The 14455-nt window shown below is 46.0% G+C and overlaps 1 protein-coding gene across 1 annotated transcript; it reads right to left on the reverse strand.

Moving 5' to 3' along the window:
* Positions 1–6588: 6588 nt before the first annotated feature.
* SLITRK4 (SLIT and NTRK like family member 4) lies at positions 6589–12982 on the reverse strand (the record flags this gene model as incomplete). The annotated part of the gene is made up of 2 exons (XM_083372369.1): positions 6589–9141; positions 12908–12982. The coding sequence occupies 2 exons, from the start codon at positions 12980–12982 to the stop codon at positions 6589–6591; spliced, it is 2628 nt and encodes an 875-aa protein (XP_083228495.1).
* Positions 12983–14455: the final 1473 nt, after the last annotated feature.

Raw genomic sequence — 14455 nt, forward strand, 5'->3', positions numbered from 1 at the left:
GTCTGGACATTCTTGCTTAAGAGGAACTGTTGACTACCTTTTCCCAGCCTTCTGCATTTAACATTTAAGTTGCAGAGAAACATTAAAATGAATAAAATCCATTGTGAGGACCATCCCTTCTTCTCCCCTATGTGGTTGCTCAGGGTTAGTATTTCTAATATGAGTCTCCTATTTGTGACACTTGAAGGCTGGTGTCATCTCTCCTTTCCTTTCTTTTCCTTACTTCATCTCAGCACTAAACATATCTGGTCTTTCCTCCCCTCAAGATTCCAGTTCTTTGACGATTGTCATTGCCTTTGTTTGCACTGGTTTTAGTTGGACTCTTAAAGAAGGATGTCCAGAAAAGGACACACTACTAGAGTGACATTTGACCAAGGCAGAATAAATTGAAACCATTACTACTCATATCAGGAAACTATATTTCCACAGATGCAGTCCAAAACCTTGTGTTTTGGGCAGCCTCATCACACTCGTGATTCATAGGCCACTTCTAATCATCTACAACTCAAGGATTGTTTTTCTACACACTATAAACAGACCAGGTCCATCCATCTGCTACGTAGGCATTTGACCTCATAGAAAAAGTCACAGCACTACAGAAGCATTGATCTACTTAATTCCCACATTCTTCCATCCACGTTTCTAACTAAGATCCTGTTGCAATGGGATGTCAAACTCCTTAACAACAGAAGCCACAAAAGAGGTCTCCTCTCAAAAATGGACAAGGGGATCCTGGAATAATTATTGTGTATGAAAAGTCCACCAGTTTTCTTCTGATGTTGTAAATCTGATATTTATATGGTTAACCTGATATTACTATCAAGTTTGGCACAGAGCCATAGGTTCAGGACCTTTCTCTGATTCTACAAAGTGTAGAATCACACTGACGGATGCACCCCAAGAGTCTAACAATGACACATCAACAGTTGATGCTAAACAAAGTCTGGCAACTGCTGTTGCAGAGTTTGACTTTGAAAAGATGAGTCAGGGGACATATCTATCAATAACTATTAGCTTTGTTTACAAATGAAATCTAAAACCAGGAATCTACCAAAAAGCAAAGTAACTACCTTCCCAAGCTATACATTCAATTATTTTTTGAAAGCTGGCTGGTTCTGACAGCAGGATATTGACTAAGTTGGACCTTTGGATTGATTCAGCAGCACCCTTCTCCCCATGGCTTTCTGCCCAGGATTGTCTGCACAGCTCACAACTGAGTGAAAATCTGAAAGCTCCGAAATTAGCAATTGATCATGGAGAAGTGCTGACTTAGCTTCCCAAAAGCTTCACCGCTGTCAGCCTTTGCTGGCATATTTGCTGATGAAAATTGAGGAACTGGATTAAAGGTTTATTTTCTGTTGTTGTTGTTAGCTGTGAAGTCGTGTCCGACCCATCGTGACCCCATGGACAACGTTCCTCCAGGCCTTCCTGTCCTCTATTTTCTACCATGACAATTGTTTACTTTGATACCCCCAAGGTCCCAAAAAAGACAAGAAGTTAGGCAACTTCCCGGTTTGGTTTCTAAAGACCTTGACATCAATCCAGAAAAACAACCAATGACCATCAGGTTCTCTCAAGTCTACCGTGATAGATGTTTGGTTGGAATCATTTTCCCTCTGCAGATCTAAGAATTGCAGATATGCAGATCTAAGAATTACAACTATGCAGAATTAATAATTACAGATATGCAGATCAAAGAGAGCATCCTTCCCCCCTATTGTAACACACCATGTGACCACAAAGAAGAGGGTGTCAAACTATTCTCCAAAGCACCAGAGGGCAGGACAAGAAACAATGCTTGGAAACTGACCAAAGAGAGAAGCAACCTGGAATTAAGGAGAAACTTCCTGACAGTGAGGACAATTAACCTGTGGAACAACTTGCCTTCAGAAACCGTGGGCGCTCCATCACTGGAGGTTTTTAAGAAGAGACTGGACAGTCACTTGTCTGAGATGGTATAGGTTTTCCTGCTTGAGCAGGGGGCTGGACTAGAAGACCTCCAAGGTCCCTTCCAATTCCTATTCTATTCTATTCTATTCTATTCTATTCTATTCTATTCTATTCTATTCTATTCTATTCTATTCTATTCTATTCTATTCTATTGAAGGAGAACCGGAATTATCAACTTGAACTTGAAGAGGAGGAGAAAGCAAGACAATATTAATTGTTCAGCATTTGACCCATCTTTGACAAGTAAGTAAAAAGCACTAAAAAGTCCAGGAGAGTGTAGTTGACAGGATTCTCCATGTAAGGCTTTAGGCCTCGAGAGCTACATGATGACTATCTGACAGCTTACATGAATCCAATGGCATCTTGTCTAATAGTGAATACAATGGACAAAGAATGCACCTGGATACCTGGCATTTCTTGAGAACAAAGGATAAAAATATCACTAATCTTCCACCCCACCCCCATTGCAAAATTGAGCAATATTCACTAACATTGTGTTGGATGTGTTCTTTCAATGTGAGCTTCTTTGTAAATAGGTATAAAGTAAGATGATAGAATTTTTCCTATCTGATAGCCAACTTAGTTCCTTGATAATTCTAAACCACAATGCCTGAATACATACATCAATTGATGCCAAGTCCTTATTCTTTTAACCAGATTTTTGAACAAGCCACAGTAGCCTGTTTTGCCCCAGAATGCTAAACCCGAAGGTCTCAATCAATGCATCGTATTACATTAAAGCAAAGTCTACTGTGTGTCCATCAGGCCAATGAGTCATTAGATTTTCCTCCATGTTCACCTGTTAATTTTTGCTTTTTGCAACGTACAAGGTACTGAACAAACCAATCTTTCTAACCTAGATTGGAGGGGAGAGAATTCAATTTTCATTCAATTATTTAAACATTGTTCCTGCAAGCACCAGATGGTGAAGATACCTCTGATTCATATCACTTCAGACCACAGATGGACCTCTACTTATTGAAAGCATTCTTCCCATCCAAAAGAGTAATTTCAAAACTCCCTGAATATACGAAAGCAATTTCCATATTCTAATTTTCTGTCATTAAGACAATTTGGGGCTTATCTCTTTTGTTTCACCAGGGAGCAAAAAACCCAGGCACAGATACCTGATTTCAATTCCCACTGGTGACATTTTGATCCCCGAAGCACCACCTGGTCCAAGCTTTTGTCAACGGAAAGAGCTTCCATTCATTAATGCTCAACTAATTATCTAGCTTCCCTGAGATTATTATAACTTTGTTCAAATGATAATGGATTTCAGAAGGAATTTAACTTGGGCAATTATTCCAGCTAATCTGTGCTGCGCTGGGAGGACAAGCTTTTGGCCTAGTATTTCAAGAACTCGATTGTGCTTGCAACAAGAGTCTGTAAATAAGTAAATAAACACCAATGCTTCTGTTCAGCTCAAGAAAATGAGTTCAGCCTTCCTTAACGTAATGTCCTCCAGAACTGAGAATTCTGAAAACTGTAGACTCAAAACATCTGGGGCATGAGAATTTGTGGAAGGTAAATCAAGGAGTATGAGAAGGTTTATACTCATCTTTTCTTCTCATCTCCTGAATTTTGATAGAAATGATCAATTTTCAGTTCAACCACCACCAACCCTCACCAAACCTCAGAATCATCTGGTCAGGCTTCCACGGAGCTGAGATTTTTGCAGTGGCCAGTTAAGATCGTCTATATGGAACCACCACCTTGATGTTGCTGGTCTCACAGAGGTCACTCGCCACAAAATCAGATACTCAATAATGGCATTGAGTCTCTTCCTATACTATACTCCATGGCGAGGAGATTTAAAGGGTCTCACATGGAAATCACTGAGTCAGCAACCATTCCATTAAAAAGGCCATTTGAGTTTCACCCACAGCCTCCTTCAAAGCCAACAGTGAAGATAACAACAACAAAGTTTCTGGACTCCGCATTACAGATGGCAACTTGTTGGCTAGGTGGAGGAAGAATTAAAATCTAGAGTGCAAGGTAGGGTTTTTTTAACTGACAGAACCTGTGCTAGAAAGCTCTGACAATATCATTTCCTCTGCAACCTATATTCCAGAAGTGGCTTTACCCTCCAGTCACTCGTTGGGTGAAGTAGACTTGAGATTAGATCATCGTAGGTTCTGATCTGTACATGAAGACTGAGAAAGAGATCTAGTCAGACAACAGCAGTAACCAAAGCCTCAATCTTCTGCAGAGCTCAGGGCTTCAAAATTATAAACACTGCATTTTTCCTAATAAATAGTTCTTGCTTTCAGTCACAGCAAACAAATTGCTTCTACAACTGTAGAGGTTGGGAGAAATTGTTCATCTAGGCACACCTAAGTATCTGAACATGACCAAACAACACTAGGGAGCATTGTCTATGAAGATTCTCTGTCATCCAGGTCAAGCTCGTCCCAAAGGTGCTTTTTCCAGAAAACACTGCAGATGACAGAAGCCATTTCCGCTTCAGTTTGAGATATAGAGAACACAGGCTCATCCCCAACAGCCTGTGCCTGTCTTCAACCATGAAGGGAACCAGGGAAGAAAACATCCTGTAGCCAAGAAGGTTTCACACCCATTTGCACTACTCAGGTGACCTCGAGGACAGAGGTAAACCTCCAAGTACTCTCAATGGCTCTCTAATAGAATGCAAATGACCAACTGTCGACAAGGCATATAAATCCTTCCATTCCCCACCATCCAGTCAGAGCTGAAGAAGCTTCTTGAATGGGAAGTGTAATGTCTTCAAAGAAAAAACAAGAAAGTTTCGTTGCCTCCTGAAAAAGCACCTTTGGGACATTAGGAACCACTGCATTCTACCAAGTCAATCGGGACACCAGGGAACTGGGAGTGTAACGCAAGTTGCAAACTCACCAAACTGAAAGCCAGCATTAGCAGTCTTCAGCAGCTTGTAGGAATTGATCACAAGCTGAACATCAGTAAAAACCACAGCTCTAAATTTCTTCCTCCAGAGGGGGCCAAATCCTTAAAAAAACTAGGAACTAACCACAACATCTGAATACTGCATCTTCAAAGGGTGCGGGCGCGCACGCGCACACACACACACACACAAACGTAGAGAAGAATGATGATCTATTAAGGATGGATCAGAAAGCAGAGAGAACTTAGGAGTTAGGGTTTTGGCAGCCCTTCTAGTTTGATCATTTTCTGGGGCTGAAAAAGATAGGCTAGTTGTTAGGCCACAAAATGTCGTAGGAAACTTGCCTCTGGTCTAGACAATTGTAAGCTGAAACACAACCAACAGCATTCAACTTTGCAACCCAATCAGAAATATCTGTACACATAATTAACTTAAACTGCATCCAAACTTACCCCCTGAAAACTGGAAAACCTTCAAGAGTCCTAAAATTCCAACATTACTAGTACTACTACTACTAATAATAATAATAAAAGGACAGGCAAAACTGACATATGACACAGAAATGGGTGTCAGTTATCCAAATAAGACCCCCTATTGTTTTCACAAGAGTAGTACAGAACATAATTTTATTATTATTATCATAATCATCATTATTATTCTTAGACCTGATCACATTGACTCTCAAATAAATCTATACATTTCATCAGCAGTTTCTGTTTGGTATATTGGTTCTCTCTCTCTTTTTTTTAAATTATACTGAATGATTAATGCACCTTTGTGACCAGGAAAACAAATCAGGCATATTTAAATACATTATGAGGAGTACATAATTTTCCCCTATTTAGTATACAAAGTACTTCATAAATATGAATTATATTACAAAAATAATTTCTGAGACGCTCACACAGCAAGCAAATTTTTGAAAATTTGGACAACCTTGGGGGGTTGACAGGAGTTTCACGAGGGCGGGAGTAGGTTTGTCTTAAAGGTCAAGTATTTTTCTTCCAGTCCTTGTTGCCACTTGGGTTTCATCTGAATCAATTTTATGCAGATTTCTGGTGTGTGTTAGATGGTCAGAATTGCTTTTGTGTGGATGCAATGAACGGTAATATTTTTTTTTTTTTAAAAAAAAAGATTTCTGCACAATTTTTAACATTATAAATCCAGTGTTTTCAAGATGCAGACTGTAAAGGTAACCAATTTTACACGTAACTATTGAAGGTTCTTTCATTTGCATGCTTCTGTGGTTTGTAAAATCTCTTGCGATCGCTAAAACAGGGCTGCTGATCCACCCTTTTGTCTAGGGTTGAAACTGATTTCAGTTCCTTTAGCAATTTTAATCCACGTGAACTTCACCAGCACACGGACCAGCTTCTTCTCCCTTCCCATTTTCTCTCTCTTTCTGTCATTAGTTTCTCTCTATCTCTCTCTTCTTGTGCATTTGTTCAAACAAATCACAAGGACATGAAAGTTTTGCGGTTAGGGTAGAAAATATATATTCCTCTTGAGGTTAATTTCAGTGTAATATGTGTATAAAGCAACACCTTGGCAATAGAGTCTTTGCAGTTTTCCCTACTGTTTCCCCACAGGGCAGAGTTTTAAGAAATAAAATCTATTTGGAGCTATAATTTTATCACACACCCCTGGATTTCCTGCCTGTATGCCTATCGGGAGAGTATCATATTTGGAAATGAAGTCAACAAAAGGCACTTGCATCATTAAATAAAAGTCCTCTGTAGGAAATCAGATTGCATGGCCTAGATTTTATTCAAAGCCGTTTGCTCTTCGAGGACTTGCAGATAATCTGGGGAGCCCTGAAGTTTAGCTTTTAGTTCAAAATATTCACTTTTCCTTTGCTCCACCACAATTTTACTGTGATTTCCTCCTATTAAGGATTTATTTTTTCGGTCCGGCTGTTTCTCCGGATAGCGTATCTCGAAGCCGCTGATCCCTATACTGTTGTACTCCTTTTTGTTTTCCAGAAAATTCTGAATAAAGAGATTGGAATCCCGCCCTGGTAACAATTCATCCAGTTCGTCAATGGTACTCAGTCTTTTTCGGATATCCGTGTGCAGCAGATCTTTCTCTTTCTCACTGTTGTTCCTCAAGATGACTTTCTGGCTCGCCGGCTCGGCAAACATGAAACCCGTCTCGGCCTCTTTTAAGCCACACGAATGTCTTTTGCTCATGTGCTCAATGGTTTGGGGGATGAAGGCTTCGGCCCCCAATGTGTCCTTTTTCTGGCCGGCGTGATCATGCTTCCGTAACTGGAGCTGCATTGAACTGCATTCGGGATTGCCCAGACCTTCGTGTTTGGAAGGCTTCTTGTTGCGACGGAGAACAAAGACCAGGAGGCAGAAGGCCACGAAGACTGTCAGAATGAGGACCACCAAGATGCTCAAGATGAGGATGGACAGGGGGACTGGACCCCCAGGAGGACTGCGGACAGGGCCCAAAGGGGTTGTAAAAGTCAGCACAGGCACCGGGCTGGTGAAGAAAGACGACTTGAGGAGTTTGGGACACAGGATCTCATTTTTGAGAGACTTCAGTTCAATCTTGGCAAACTGCACGGGGGTCTCACACTTTAACTCCTTCACCACAATGCCCTCGTTGAGTTTTTCCAACCACAGCTTCAGGGCCACCAAGTCGCAGGTGCAATCCCAGGGGTTCCCTTCCAGGTCGATTTGGGTCAAGGTTTTCAGGTGGTCTAGCACGCCACTCACCGGCAAGTACATGAAATGGTTGTTGCGCAGATTCAGCCGAGCGAGCGGAGCCCGGGAGAAAATGTAAGCCGGCAAACTTCGCAGCAAGTTGTTGTTTAAGTAGAGGAGCTGCAGGTTGGGCATCAGGTCAAACGTGCCTGCTAAAATCTCTTTGATGACATTGTATTCCAAGTAGAGGTACTGAAGATTGTGCAGCCCAGCAAACATTTCGGGACTCAGCCGCTCAATCTGATTGCCGTTCAGATACAATCTCCGTAAATTGGTCAGGTTGTGGAAAACCTCCCCTTTGATGGCCACAATCTGATTGCTGCCCAGATGGAGTAAATCCAGCCCTTCAAAGTCGACAAAGTCAGACACCTCCACATTCTTAATGTAATTGCCATTAACGTGCAACTTCTTGGCATTCAGAGGCTTAGGGACCAGCTCGGACAGGGAATGGATGTTTTTCTCTTGGCAATTGATGCTTAATCCCAAATCTGAAGGGTGGGTTTTGCAAACGCAGGGGTGTGGACAAGGGGTCAGAGGGGGCACCCTGGTCTGAAAAGACACAATTTGACTGAGATTGCGGCTGGAGAAGGGCTTCCCGGCCACAATGCCCGAGATTTTAGATGGGTTGGTTGTTTTGGGAGGCCTGGTGACCAACCGGTGCATCATGGTTTGTGTTGGGTGACCGTTGGGGGTGCTGAAGCTGGGCTCCAGCTGGGAAGGGGGCAGGATGCGGACGTCAAAATCGCTCCCCGTCCCCATGGAGCAGAGTTCTTGTTTGTTGGTCTCTTTCAAAAGCCTCCCGTAGAGATCGCTGGGGGTCTCACAAATGGCTTCTCCGATGTAGATGTTGTAGGGCATGTTCTCCAGCCAGGCCTTCAAAGGCAGAAGGTCACAGGTGCAATTCCACGGGTTGTCCTCCAGTTGCAATTCCACAATGCGCCCGATGTGCTCCAGAACGCCAATGTAGGGCAGTTTCTGGATACGATTCCCCCGGATATCCAAATGGGTCAGAGACGCAAACCGGAAAATATTATCAGGTAGGAGAGAAACCAGGTTGTCATTAAGAATGAGGACTTTGAGCTTGTGGAGTTTATTAAAGGCTCCCCGCTCGATATATTTGATTAAATTGTAGTCCGCTTGGAGATACTCCAAGTTCTCAATGCCAAGGAAAGTGTCAGCTCGGAGGACCTTTAATTCATTGTTGTTCAAGTGCAACTGCTTTAATGCGCTGAGACCCATAAATGCTCCTCCTTCAATGTTCTGTAGCTTATTATTTCCCAGCTGCAGAGACACCGCATGGCTAAAATTAAGGAAAGTGTTTGGATACAGGATAATCAGCAGGTTATTCTGAAAGTTGAGGTGATAGAAATTAGACCAAGGGGGCTTCAGCTGGTTAGGTCTGTAAACAGCTACCTTTTCACAGTTGACATAAAGGACATTCTCCACCGACACACAGGAACAGACATTGCAAATTTCCACCGAGGCATCCGTTTCTGGATCTGTGGAGGAAGCTGGGCTGGACAACACCAGAAAAAGCCAGAGGAGCATCTTTCTCGGGTCACTGATCAAGCTTACTGTTCCTGAACAGAGATGGAAAGTCTAAAAAAAAAAACAACCACAAAGAACATAGGTTTTAGTGACCAACGTTCTGGAATGGAAGGAATAACTGATAAAACAATTAAGACAATAATAAAGTTATTAATCCAGGGGACCGGAGGCTACAACATATAAAGAACGGTTGCTGGAACTGGGTATGTCTAGTTTAATGAAAAGAAGGACGAGGGGTGACAGGATAGCAGCCTTCCAATATTTGAAGGGGGTCAAGCTGTTCTCCAAAGCGCCAGAAATCAGGACAAGAAGCAACGGGTGGAAACTAATCAAGGAGAGGAGCCACTTGGAATTAAGGAGAAATTAGAAAAGGACAGTTAGAAGAATTAATCAGTGGAACTGCTTGTCTCCAGAAGTTGTGGATGCTCCACCACTGGAAGTTTTGCTTTTGTTTTTTTGTCTGAAATGGTATAGGGTTTCCTGCCTGAACAAGGGGTTGGACTAGAAGTCCTCCAAGGTCCCTTCCAACTCAGGAATTCTATTCTATTACGTGTAGGTAACCTCCACAGTTGGATTCAGTGTATAAGAGCCTGGAGTGGGGGGTGGGGGAGAGTTCATCATTCAATAATTCAACATTATTTTATTATTATGCACACATGGAGCTGCTGTGTGCAAGAAACAAGAAGGGGGTTAGACAATTCATATAGGGAATAGATGAACTCTGCATTTAAAATTAGAACTCTCGTTTTTTGCTTCTTTTTCTTTCTTTGTTTTGTTTGGGGTCTCTCCATCTCTTTTTCTTCTGCCGCCACATTCTCTCTTCATTTCTCTCTCTCTCTCTCTCTCTCTCTCTCTCTCTCTCCATTTCTCTCTCTCTCTCTCTCTTTCTCTCTCTCTCTCTCTGACACACATGCATAATGCACAACTCCCAATGCAAAGCCTCTGCTTTGGGGAGGGCACGCAAAGCCGAATAACATTACAAACCTCCCCCCCAATGGCATTTATCTCCCCCCACCACCACCTTTCTTTTTTTTTCCCCTTTCAAGGTATGCTTAGCATCCCAAAGCGGGCCCTCCCGTTTTGCATGGACCCTGAAAGATTTTGATCACGTCCTTGGAAGCAACACACAATCCATTCCAAAGTCAAGAGAAGGGGGCAGGGAGAGAGATTCCCACTGGAAGAGGGAAGGAAGATAGGGATGGAGGCTGAACACACAGGAGCCCACTCTTGTATGTGATGAATGATAAATACGTGATCAATTCGATTGATTAAGGAATTCTAAGCCAGCCATTGATGCATGCCTGATACTCTTTAATATTGAGGGGAGGAGAGTAAAAATGGTGCAGTGTGGGAAGAGAATAGATCCCCATTTCAATTGCAGCATCCATGATTTGATGGGGATCAAATGATCAGAACGGCACACACACATTGGTAGGGAGAACATGAAGTCATACCTCATTAGAGTGATGTCATTGAAACTGTCCTGGAACTTTTTCCATGCACAACTTACATAATCTGATCCAAAGACAGATGGCCCTTATCCACATCTACTTAAAAGAAATAGGCTGCCCTTAATTTGCACATCTTGGCCTGACCCAGGAGCTTTTCCAAACCACTGGGACCAAAAGTCAAATTAGAATATTTTTGGTATTTTATTTCTAGAATATTTCTGGAATACTGGTGAGAGAGAGAGAGAGAGAGAGAGAGGGAGGGAGGGAGGGAGGGAGAGAGAGAGAGAGAGAGAGAGAGAGAGAGAGAGAGAGAGAGAGAGAGAGAGAGAGAGAGAGAGAGAGAGAGAGAGAGAGAGAAGGAAAGAGAGAGGAAAAGGGAGAGGGGAGGGGGAGAAAGGGAGAGATGCATGTGTAAGAGAGAATCTGTGAATAAGAACAATAGGAATATTGTGGAAAAATAACAACTGTGCCCAAGAATAAAATAATAAAAATCACATTTCTAAGAGGAGGTGGTGTAAGGAAGGATACGAAGATGAAAGAGGGACAAAATCAAAGAGGAAAAAGTGGGCTGCAAGGGAAGGCCAAGGAGAGTTTGAAAGACGTTTGGAGGAAGATTCAGGAGACCCCTGAAGTGTCCATGTGGCACAGAAGAAAGAAAGAAGGAAAGAAGGAAGGAATAAGGTGGACCAGAAGGGGGAAAAAAACCCACCAGGTTGGAACTGGATAGATCCCAATGAAGAAACCAGCAGAGGGGAACAAACAACCAGAGGCAGGAGTAGAGGTCAAAATGGGGTGTGTGTGTGTTGGGGGAGGGGAAGGCTGAAGATGGGATGGAAAGGAGGGAGGGAGGGAAGGAAGGAGGGAAGGAGGGAGGGAGGGAAGGAAGGAAGGAAGGAAGGAAGAAAGGAAGGAAGGAAGGAAGGAAGGAAGGAAGGAGGGAAGGAAGGAAGGAAGGAGGGAAGGAAGGAAGGAGGGAAGGAAGGAAGGAGGGAGGGAGGGAGGGAAGGAAGGAAGGAAGGAAGGATGGATGGAAGGAAGGAAGGAAGGAAGGAAGGAAGGACGGATTTGGATTTAGCATGGAGACCACAGAGAGATGAAGAATGGTCCTCGCTGGCCAAAACGAGGATGGTGCGTGAACATCGGTCAGGAAAAAAAAAAAGAGAGCTCTGGAGCCATAACCGCTTTGCAACTGGGAGATCATCCGGGACGGGAGAGCCTGGAGGAGAAGGGGAGGAGAGAGCTTCGGATAGTTCCCCCTCCAGCCCACCTCCCCAAGCCCGAAGGCCGCGGGGCTGGCTTCTCCCTACCTCATCCCGGGGAGATCCCGGGCGATGTGGGGAGGGGGGCCGCGGGTGGCCTCCACCGCAGTGCTTCGCCGCGGATGCCGCAGCCTCGCTCTTCTCGGATCGCCAGGCTCCGGTGGCGGCGGGGAGGAGGGGGCAGATCCCGGGGAAGGCGGCGGCGGGGGGGGGAGACCGCTGGAAACGGAGAGCGCGGGGTGGGATGGAGGTTCCTGTCGTGTTTCCTTCCTTCCTTCCCTCCCTCCCTCCCTCTCCTTCCTTCCCTCTTCTTTCCTTGCTTCCTTCGGGAGCCGGCCCAGCCGGCGAAAGATCCGGAGCATCGGCCGGCGCCTTTTGTAGCAAAGGAGAAGGAGGAGTCATCCGAGGCGCCCCCTCCCCAAAAATCCAGCATCTCCTTTTCACGTGGATCTCCAGAGGAAAAGGGGAGGGGGGCGGAGAGCCCTCGGCAAAGGAGGGATTCATCCCACGCACATTCCCTCCCTCTCTCTCTCCCCCCCAAAGCATGCAGCTCTCCCCGCAGGAGCGAAGCGCAGCCCCCCCCACTCCTTCCTCCTCCTCCCCCCCCATCCCCAACGTCGTAGCCTCCCCACTTCCACTTGGCAGGACGGTTCCAAATCGGCGCTACTTACAACCCCTCCCCATTCCTTTCCCTCCCCCCCCAGCCTCCCTCCCTCCCTCCTCCCGGCCCGCAGTTTCTGGGGTGCCTCCTAAGCGTGCGAGGAAGTTGTGCAGCCCCGCTCGCTCCCTCTTGACACACTCGTTCACACTCAGGCACACGCCGCCCCCTCCCTCCCGGACGGGCGCCGCAGAGGAACCGGAGCCCACCGGGGGAGAAGCGCCCCCTCGCTTGCCCCCCCACCCATCAAACACACACTCCCAACCCCGGGAGCCCTGCGCAAAGCCGAATGGTGGGGACGCGGCTCTTGCCTCCTAGACGCGGATCCCGAAGAGCTTGAATTACGCTCTCCGCGCCGAGCGCCGAGCAGCATCCGTCCGCCGTTCTTCGCCCATGGCCGGGAAAGAGAAGCTGGCCAAAGGCTGACGGCGCTGGGCTAAGCTACTTACCAGTTCCCCGGCCCGCGCAGGCAAGGAAGACCGCGCGTTCACACGACCCGCGCAGTGGCCCCGGGCGACACGCATGCGCTCCTCCTCCTCTTCCTCCTCTTCCTCCTCCTCCTCCTCCACCACCGCCGCCGCCACCGCCACCGCCACCACCTCCCGCGCTCTGGCACGCGCGCGCCGGCCGGCAGCGCGTCCACGCGAGGGATGCTCCGCGCTGGGCTCCCGGTTCCCACGGCCAAGGCGGGCGGAGATGCTCCGGCGCGCGCGCCTGGGCCGAAGCTTGCCCCCCGCTCCGACTTGCAGCCTTCCTGGCTCTCCCCCAGCCCGAAACGCGGTTCTTATTCCTCCGTGCGCGCGCCCCAAAGAGCCGGCGGCTTGTTTGAGAGAGGGGGGGCTTGGAAACACCCGACACGCGTCCCTGCGCCTCCCGCTCGCCGCTTCCTTTCCCCGCGCGGTCCCGGCCCGCGGGCGGCCTCGCCGGTTCTCCGGTTGAGTTTCTTGCGAAATAGCAGAAGCGCGGGAGGGCGGGGGGGGGGGGGAGAGACAGCGCCGTCAAAAGCCCCCAGCAGCTGGATTAAGCCTAGACAGCTTGGCGAACCGTTGGGAAGCCTAACAGGTCGCAGGAAGAAGGGATGTGGGGAAAGAGAAGGAAAGGCAAAGGAAAGGAGAGGAAAGGAAAGGAAAGGAAAGGAAAGGAAAGGAAAGGAAAGGAAAGGAAAGGAAAGGAAAGGAAAGGAAAGGAAAGGAAAGGAAAGGAAAGGAAAGGAAATAGAGAAAGGAAAGGAAATAAGAGAAGGAAAGGAAAGGAAAGGAAAGGGGAAAGGGAAGGGAAGGGAGAGGGGAAAGGAAAAGAAAGGAAAGGAAAGGAAAGGAAAGGAAAGGAAAGGAAAGGAAAGGAAAGGAAAGGAAATAGAGAAAGGGAAGGAAATAAGGGAAGGAAAGGAAAGGAAAAGAAAGGAAAGGAAAGGAAATAGAGAAAGGAAAGGAAATAAGGGAAGGAAAGGAAAGGAAAGGAAAGGAAATAGAGAAAGGAAAAGAAGAGATAGAGAAGGAAAGGAAAGGAAAGGAAAGGAAAGGAAAGGAAATAGAGAAAGGGAAGGAAATAAGGGAAGGAAAGGAAAGGAAAAGAAAGGAAAGGAAAGGAAAGGAAAGGAAAGGAAATAGAGAAAGGAAAGGAAATAAGGGAAGGAAAGGAAAGGAAAGGAAAGGAAATAGAGAAAGGAAAAGAAGAGATAGAGAAGGAAAGGAAAGGAAAGGAAAGGAAAGGAAATAGAGAAAGGAAAAGAAGAGATAGAGAAGGAAAGGAAAGGAAAGGAAAGGAAATAGAGAAAGGAAAGGAAATAAGGGAAGGGAAGGAAAGGGGATCCAATGCACAGCTACTCCAGGTGGGGACAGGGCAACTGACCTAGGTGACTAATCCCGATCTTTCCCCAGAGATCATATTTTCCGATTGTGAGTCTTCTGGGTCCTTGCATGGTGGCATCTCCCTGGCAGGGGAAGAAAGGGGGGAACAATGGAATTAAGGGGAGAGTGAGAGGCGGAGAAGGCAAA

The sequence above is a fragment of the Vipera ursinii genome (assembly GCF_947247035.1).
Source record: "Vipera ursinii genome assembly, chromosome: 12".
Taxonomy (NCBI): Eukaryota; Metazoa; Chordata; class Lepidosauria; order Squamata; family Viperidae; genus Vipera; species Vipera ursinii.